The 9,319-nt window shown below is 44.8% G+C and overlaps 1 protein-coding gene across 1 annotated transcript; it reads left to right on the top strand.

Moving 5' to 3' along the window:
• Positions 1-319: 319 nt before the first annotated feature.
• On the top strand, positions 320-8,367 carry MAP6D1 (MAP6 domain containing 1). Its single transcript, XM_081007055.1, has 3 exons — positions 320-1,497; positions 3,957-4,074; positions 8,164-8,367. Exons 1-3 carry the CDS (start codon positions 875-877, stop codon positions 8,239-8,241), a joined length of 819 nt encoding a protein of 272 aa, XP_080863181.1. The 5' UTR covers positions 320-874; the 3' UTR covers positions 8,242-8,367.
• Positions 8,368-9,319: the final 952 nt, after the last annotated feature.

The following is a 9,319-nucleotide window of genomic DNA, read 5'->3' as shown; positions in this document are numbered from 1 at the left end:
AGAAGGTGCCTTCTTCCTTGCTTCTAAAAAACAACACTTGTGTACTAAATACACCACTAGAGGAGCAAGCTAAGGAGAGCCTGGACGAAAAGGAATGCTCATCTCAGTGCCTGAGCAGTGCATATTCCTTCAATTTGTGCATATGGCCCCAAGTTCTCTTGTGAACATCTGGAAAATATCCTAAAGACCTTGCCTCTTGCTTCTTTCCCCTTTTGCTTTGATTCATGATGGGTCACCCTAGCGACTAATCCAACTGCCCCCCCACCCGCGCCTGATCTAATCACCCCCCCCACCAACTGCCAATCACGGATTGCAGTGCACATGCACTTCCAGCATAACCGAAGCTTTATTAGCATCTTTTTAAAGGCGCGTCGATCTGCATACCGATGGAGCCGGGCTGCCTTCGATTCAAGAGGCAAGCGGTGCGGGGCATTTCCTAGAGAGAGCGCCAAGCCCTTGGAGGGGATGGCACAAAGCTCTGGGACCGGGGCTGTGTGTGTGTCACCCCCACTTGCCTCTTCTCCCCCCCCCCCCCAGTTCTTTTTGTATCCCTGGCAGATGCTGCTGCATTAAGCTCCTTCTGTCGCGGGGGGGGGGGCGGTGGTGATGGTGCACAGGGGCATCACGTGTTTGGCAGCCTTCTAAAGAGGGACTGATATTGACCCAAGTGGGGAGGGGGGGTGGAGAAAGAGAAGAGTGGGGGGGGGGAGCCAGCGAGCAAGTGGGCAGGAGGAGGTGCTGCTATTGGCAAGCGACGGGGCGAGCTGGGAGCGTTGCTGCGCGCAGGGGGAGAAGCCGCCACTCTTGCTGCAGAACTCCCCCTCCTCTCTCTCCATCTCCTCCCGTCCCCGCATCCGTGCATGGTGGCGCCGCCATGGCTTGGCCCTGCATCAGCCGAGTGTGCTGCCTGGCGCGCTTCTGGAACCAGCTGGACAAGTCGGACCTGGCCGTGCCGCTCACCATCCACAATTACTCCGACATCGACGAGCCGGCCGACGAGGGGACGGACGCGGCCGGCGCCCCGCCGCCGCCTCGGATCCCAACAGGTGGCAGCACCAGCAGCCGCCCCCATCAGACCCACCCGCGGGCGCCCGCCGCCGCCGCTGCCTCGCTGCCCGTCTCGGCGTCCGCCCCGTCGCTGCAGGACGGCCTGGGGGGCGCCAGGAAGCCGTCGAAGAAGACGCGCGGCGGCTACCGGAAAGAGCCCTTCGCCGCCGAGACTCAGTACCAGCAGGATTTCCAAGCGTGGCCGGTGCAGAAGCGGGACGCCCTGCCCTGGATCGGGGAGTACAGGCGGGTGGAAGCCCCCGGGGCGCCCCCCGCCGCCGCTGCCGCCGCCGCCCCGGCCGCCCCTTCCCACGCCGCGATCCCGGGGGGCTCCCACGTGTACGTGCTGCCGGCGGCCGGGCAGGAGGTGGTGGGCAGCAAGTACAGCGGCTTTAAGCAGGTGTGGTCCTCCTCCTCGCCGCCAGGCGGCCCCGAAACCTCCTCCTACAGGTAGGTAACGCGCTGAATCGGGACCGCTGCCGGGGATTCTTTTTGGTGAGGGAGGGGAGCTCTTTCTTAGCAGGGCTTAGCTCCTGCAGAACATTTCCACTTGTCCCCTACCCCATCCCTTACACACACACGGGCCACAGCTCAGCTCTGGAAGGAATAAAGACGCAAAGAAAAAGGGTGTCCCTGAGCATGAATGGAGCACATTCACTTCATCTTCCTCGCCAAGGGTTAACCGTTTTTTGCAGATAAAGCATTTCTGTGCGGGGGAATAGGAGTAGGGAACCTGCATTTGGTGGGTTTCGGTATTGCATTCATTGCCTGCTTGACCATATTGCTTTTTTTTAAAACATTGCATTTATGCCATTAACATGCTGGTTTTTCCGCATTTCCTCCAAGGAACTAAGTACATGCTTCCATTTCTCCAGTTACATCTTTAGAAGAGCCCTGTGAAGTAGGTTAGGATGAGCAACTGAATGTCTGGCCCAAGGTTGCCCAGTGAGCTTCATGACTGGGGGAAATGTTAACCTGGGTCTCTCCAGTCCTGGTACATTCACTTGAAAGGGTAGGGTCCTTGTGGCATCTCAGTGAAGCAACATGCTTCTGTGTGCGGTTGTTGACACGTGACAATATATATGCAGGTCCCCCTCCCTCTCACCGACCACATATTTGTTTTTCCGCTATACAGAAGTGTTTTCTGTTAGGCAAAGCACAATATATGCAGTAGTCCAGGTCACCACAACCAAATCTTGGTTCAGGAAGTAAGGATTTCCAGAACCCGACAATCTACATTGGGTAGATGGCACCTCTTATACTGAGAACTCCATAGCACTTTCCAAATCACATTGAAATACTTTCCCAGCCCCCCCCCCCATATACATCCCTAATCATCCCAATGCTTTTCTTTTTTAAAAAAGCACCCAAACAACTTAAATATATTGCCTATGAATAAATATTGCAGCTGCTAACCTCCCCTCCCCAGTATTTACAGTGGTACCTCGGGTTACAGACGCTTCAGGTTACAGACTCTGCTAACCCAGAAATAGTACCTCGGGTTAAGAACTTTGCTTCAGGATGAGAACAGAAATTGTGTGGCAGCAGCGGGAGGCCCCATTAGCTAAAGTGGTACCTCAGCTTAAGAACAGTTTCAGGTTAAGAATGGACCTCCAAAACGAGTTAAGTTCTTAACCCGAGATACCACTGTATTTAAAAGGGAGATAGAATTACGTAGGATTGTATCCAACTACCGTAAGTCATACTCAAGAGTAGACCCACCGAAATCAATTGACAAATTAGTCAAGTCTTTTGATTGAATCATACAGCTGGAAAGGGTGATCTAGTCCAGCCCCCTGCAATGCAGGAATCCCAGTTAAAAAAAATCCTCACAAATGGCCATCCAACCTCTTCTCAAAAACCTCCAAGGAAGGAGAGTCTGCCGCCTTCTGAGGTGGCCAGTGGAGCTCTTACTGCCAGAAAGTTCTTTTTATGGGTCTACTCTCTTGAATATAATAGTTGGATACAGCTGTCAGTCTGCAAGACTTAATTCCCAAATGCATTGTTCTCCCTCTTCCACTATGATCCACTGTGAAGAATACAAATCACTATTCCATGGAGTATTGAATGAATATATAGAAAACAGATAGCGGAGCATGTTTTTGTCTTTCCTGTTCTTTCTCAGGTGAGCACTTTCTGCCTCTTTTCCAGGTACTGGGGTCCTGTCCCTGCCTTATCTTGCAGGGCTCACCAGCAAGACCTTGATGCTACAGACAGGGCATCATGCAATCAGTGAGATTATCAGATCAGGCTTTCAAAAAGCCCTGGCTTGACCCAGCCCTTTCTTTTTCTTTTCTTTTTTCCCTTCTGAGTGCAGACAGACTTCCTTCAGACTGGCTCACTGGTTGCTTTCCTGCTCCCCAGATTATTTAACTCTCTGGAAATCTGGCTCTTAAAAACCCCCAAATGCCTTTTAATTTGTTTTTAATCTTGACTCAGCTTGTTCTGGCAAAGGACAGCTGTCCTGTGCATAGCATGGTTTTGTATGCTGGCCAAGCAATTAATAGGATGTCAGTGGTGTATTGATAATGTTAGCTGTTGAATCTGAATCAAGTGTCTCTCTAAATAGCAAAGGTGTTCAACTGTTATCAAGGGGGTACGGAAGGTTAAGGCATTTGCCTGGGAGCAGGTAATGTCTGTAGGTATTCCAATACAAGGTGAGGGGCAGAGATTTCAGCACCGGTTTTCTATGCCTCATTTTCCATTGCTTTCAAATTGTTTTCTGTTAATTTTATATTATTTTGAGGTGGATGAAAGAGCAAGGTAAATTTAAAAAATACATGTGGATATATATTTCCAGTTTACCTTTTCCAACATTATAAGCATGCTAATTTTGTCTACTCCCAAGTAGCGGTGCCTACTTTTTGTACCTTTAGACACCTTTATTTCACTTTACAAATTCATTTTAGGCATGAATATCGTCCATGGACTGGAGCAAAACGATCAAGGCCTACAAAGACGACACAGGGTTTCATTATTCCAGAGGATCACTTTGCGCAAGAATCCAGCTACAAAGCAGACTTTAAGGTAAATGAACTTTGCAAAATCTTTGAAATGCAGGTGTTTGCTAATGTGAGTAGGCCTCAGCCCAGGAAAACAGTAACACATCACGAGTAATGCTTCAGCTTTCAAAAGAGTAGCTAACCTATCAAAAAGACCAATGCAGCAAAGGAGCTCCTCTGCAGATGTGCACCCCATATTTATTATGGTGCTCATCTGGGCCCCATTGAGCTGGCTAGATGTGTGTTTTTTATGCAGGTAGGGATTCATAACCTAATTTGAAGCTAGGAGTTGGTACCCACAACTAGAGCTGAATTAGGGCCAGGATCTGACAGCTTAAAGTGGTCTATTGCAACGCAATAGCTTTTCTGCAGAGTCAGTCAATCAGGTTGGTTACTGAAAGGAGCCAGAAAGGGTATATTGAAAAGAAAACAAATACAAAAATGAATTATACGCAATTCAAACAGACTTATCATAACCATCTATTATAACAATATAGTTCATAAACAAACTGTTATTTGAAAAATCGCAACAGTAAGACAGCAGTAATTTCACTCAATTGCTGCCCTAAAGGCTAATCCGTTTGGCTCTAATTCTGCTTGCTGTGAGGGCAAACAAGGCTATACATCTCATAATCCCCATGCCATTTAAATGTAATTTTGGCTATAATGGGCACAGAACTAATTCTCCCTGCAGAAAGCCATCTCTTTCTAATATCTGGGAAATCCTCGCTATCTCCAGAATCACAAATACACTGGCGCCATTCAAGACTAATCTGGTGACGACCTTCAAGCACCTTTGTAGGCTGTGATTGATATCTTAATGCAGAAAAGCCATCCCTGGAGGGCAATGTATTAATTTAGGTAGGTAGCTCTCCATTTTAAAATCATCCTTGAAGAAGGAGAGCTCCTGATAAAATTATATAGCAGCCAGGTCCTGTTTCCATTTAAGGTTCCCCAGTTTGTTTTTAACCAAGGATTTTGCAGCTGACAAAATTCTGGTAGCTAAATGAACTATGCAGAAGGCAAGATTAAGTTTCTAACTGTGGAAGCCCACAGATTATGGATAAGTTTTTACTTTTCTAGCTTGCTCAAGAAAGCAATGACCCCTTGATTCCACAAACCAGCCTTTTCCAACCTGGTACCCTCCTGGGCAGAGATATTAATTTAGCAGCAGACACACGGGACGTTGTCCACAAGACTTATTTTATTAGTCCTGAATAAATTAAGCATTAGCCAAGGAATGAGACGGTCTGAACTTGAGCCCTAGTTGTTTAGATCTAGTATTTCTAGATTTATCTGGCAGGGTAAGAAACCAAGAATTAAATATAAGATATTGATTGACACTAGGGAAATAGGAGCCTTCTCACTGCCAGATTTGTGTTTATATTATGAAGCATCATGTTTCTGCTGGTTAAAAGATTGGATAAAGTTGGAGAATACTGAACTGCTAGACTTGGAGTGGTACGGTGTTAAATTTGGTTGGCATGCATGTCCATGGTAAAGTAAAGCTAGAATACATAAGAATTTTATGAATCATGTAATTAGGAAAAATATTTATCGAGTTTGGGAAAAACATAAGAACCTGATAGAAAGGAAAACACCTTTATGGCTTTCACCCGTTGAAACAATGGAAAACAGAATTAAAATTCATAGCCTACTCTGCTCTTAGGGGAAAAGCTATGGATGGAACCTTTTATCATATGTGGTGGACCTGTAGATTAGTTAAAGAATATTGGGAAATGATATATAATGAATTGGGGAAAAAAATTTGGGAGACTTTTCCAAAGAGGCCCTCCCTGTTAGGAATAATGAGGCCCCAGGTACCAAGTATGTATGCCACTACAGCAGCGAGAATCCTATATGCACAAAGATGGAGAGAGGCGATAGTACCTACAAAGGAGGAGTGGCAGATGAAATTATTGGTATACGCAGAATTAGCAAGATTAACTAGCAAAATAAGAGAGCAAGAAGAGAAAGTCTAAAAGAGGAATGGAAGCCATTTGTAGGCTACCTAAAAAACCATTGTAAAAATGTTAGAACTGTAGTCAGTTTGGAGTAAGCTCAGCAGTTTTAGTTTATAATTAGAAGAATGTGAATGTTTAAATAGCTAGAAAAAATAGAATATTCAGCAGCAATGGGAAACTTTAGGAAGCCATGAAAGGATGGACAGGAAGTCGATGGAATAGAATTATGGATTGATGTAATGTATCTATTTCCCCCCCCCCTTCCCCCTTCCTTTTCTTTCACTTTTTTCTTTTATTCTTCAGTTCTGTATTTTGTACTCTTATAAATTCACAAATAAAAAATAAATAAATAAGATGTTTGGATCTATAGGTATTGTATAGAAAAATCAGACCAAGTCGCTATTAACCAGTACATCTTTAAAAGTCTCAGGATTTGACTTACTTATTTGAAAACTTTTCTAGGCCATTTTAAGTTTAAAATACCCCAATGTGGTATATAAAATTAACAGCATTATAAAAACATGAAACAAGTTAAAACAGGAATGCAGAAAAAAGAGGGATCTCTGTGGCCACAACTCAGCACTATTAAGACCCATTGATTCAAGAGATCTTCAGAAATATATACTTGCAGTATTTAACCCATTATTTTAAACAGATCAGGTATAGCTTGGAGGGTTTGTTTCCTAAGGCTCCAAGCTTTTGCATCTGTGCTATTCCTTCAATCAATTTCCACACATCAAGTGAAATTCCACTTGTGAGGAGGATATTTTCAGTTGACTATGCATTTAAACTCTTGGCCATATTATGAACTTGATGTTATGGACGTGATCAGCTATGTAAATGTCATAAGGTGTTGGGATGGGAGATATTTGGGAGAAGGCTCCCGTTGCGGGGTTGAGTTGCTTTACTTCCAATTCTACCCTATCCCCAGCTATCAATAAAAAAACCACTTTTCCTTCAGGGAGGCATCTGAGGAAGAATAAAGTCTGCAATTCTAAACATGGTAAGGGTTTTTCAGGGGTTCTCTTCCCCTTTCCACCTTATTACTGCTTGCATGTTGGCCTTACACAGGCAGAAAGGTTGCCACCAGTTGAAATGTACTTACAGGAAGCTACCTTTAGTTCACCAAACTTCATATTGTTGACACTGACTGATTGGCTCTCTCTTCAAACTGTTACCTTCTCCAGCCCCACCTGGAGCCCCTGGGGCTTTTGTGCATGCAAATCATCTGCTGTACAGCCCTTTCCGTAGCTCATTTGCCAATCATTGCAGTTGAAAAGATCTGCCCCATCCTGGCCATTCATGTGCAGGGAGTAACATCTGAGCTCTCCTCAGTGAGCTGGTCCAACCAAGTGTGGGGTTTAGCTTGCATGCATGTGAAAGACACCGAGGATGCCAGTCTAAAAGGCTTTTCAGCGGCAGCTGCGAGTGGGCGAATTTCTTTGAACCAGCCCTCAAGCACCTCACTTGAATATAGCCTCCCGTCTTGTCCACAAAGCACAGTTTGTGGCCATGGAAAAGACTTCTTTCCCCTCAGCCTAATATAAGCACAAAGAAGAATAAAATTCAGCTTCTTGACTCCAAACCTCATTGAATTATGTCACATACCATATTTCTGCAGTGCACAGGCCTTGTATTAATAACAGGGCTGGATTCTGTCTGTAGATCAGTATATGAACTGTCTGCAGCTCTGACAATAAGAGTATCTTTTGAATAGTGAGAAGACCCTTTAATATTTCCCAGCATGTAGAGCAGGGGTGAGCAAATTGTGGCCTTCCAGATATTGCTAGACTGTAATTTCCACTGGCTATTCTGGCTGGGGCTGAAGGGAGCTGGAGTCCATCAATATCGGAAGGAGCAAGTCTCTGATACAGCGGGTCCCTTCTTGGTGTTCTTGAAGGGTAGGAACATGGGTACAAAGGCCTTATACTGGGTCAGACAGTTTGCCCAGCTAGTTCAGTACTGTCTAGCCTGACAGTGATTATTCAAGGTTTCAAACAGGGTGATGCCGGGGATCGAACCTGCGATTTTCTGCATGCAAAACTGATATTCTGCCACTGAGCTACAGGTCTACAGCCTGTAACTGGAGCCCACGATGATGTTCTTGTATGTAGCAATGGACCTAATCATTCGTCTTTTCTTTTCTCCAGATTCCAGAAATGAAGACTAAGTTTTCTCCGAATCCTTCTGCCGTTTTCCAGGCGCCATCTCGCATCCTCAATGTATGAATCTGGATCATGCACATTTCCCATCCAGGCAGCTTGAATGTTAAGGTTGTGAAAATGTACAGCTATGCAACTTTCACGAGTGGTGTTGAGATAAGAACAAGGATTATTAAAAGCAGCTACAGCGAATATCAGAATTTATGCATCTATTATGAACATGTAAATCAAAAAGCACTTGAGTTGGAGATGGTGGAAAATACTAGGGGAGAATGACCTACTTTCATAGAAATAGGCTCATTAACAGTGGGCTGACTGGCTTCAGTATTCCGGATATTGACGTTGGTCAGCAAAAAAGCAGCATTTTAAGCTATAAGCTTATGCTGAAGAACACAATGGGGCAGGGCTGAGTAAGGTGTATAGTAAAACACTCCCCTCTCAATGTTGTATAGCCACACTGATAAGAAAATGAAAGTGAGACTCGGTAGCTTTTGAACGTTGCTGTTTCTTTTTAGATCTGGGGATCATCCTCAAAGCATATATCATATTGTTGCAAAGACTTTTGATGTCTCCTTGCTGAGGGTCTTTCAAGGTGAACAGGGTGGCCCTTGAGCCGTTTGCCCTAGATTGTGCTCCACACAAATGCTGACTGGATTTTAGAGGGTTCTGAACAAACAGAAGCAATATTTTATCTTTCAGAGGTCCTTACTCCAGTTAAATACTTCACCAGATTCCTTCCATTTCTGTGGAGCTCTTTTGATAGGAGCTGTGGTTGGTTTCAAGATTGTTTCTTTTTTGGAGAGAGGTTTTCCTAGGACTCACAGTCTCACATCTCTGCTTCATTTCCTCCTGGATAGGCCAAAACCTTTTATTTCCTTAAGAGCCCAGTGCTTGGTCATTCTGAGGCAAGGCACAAGCTTAAGTTGGTGTGCATACAGACTCAGTATTCACATCCATTTTAGAATACCCCCCAAGGTCTAGAGACTTTATTCTGGAACTGAAAATCAAGACTTGATTGAGATTTATTTCTATCCCACATCTTTAGTAGGCCAAAAGAATCCCCAGAGCAATACTATTGAATGAAACAGGGATTTTTAAAAGCTTGGTGACTTTATTTATTTGTACACTGCCTACTTAATAGGAC

The sequence above is a fragment of the Podarcis pityusensis genome (genome assembly GCF_964106645.2).
Source record: "Podarcis pityusensis genome assembly, chromosome: 5".
NCBI lineage: Eukaryota > Metazoa > Chordata > Lepidosauria > Squamata > Lacertidae > Podarcis > Podarcis pityusensis.
This window is presented reverse-complemented; position numbering and strand designations above follow the sequence as displayed.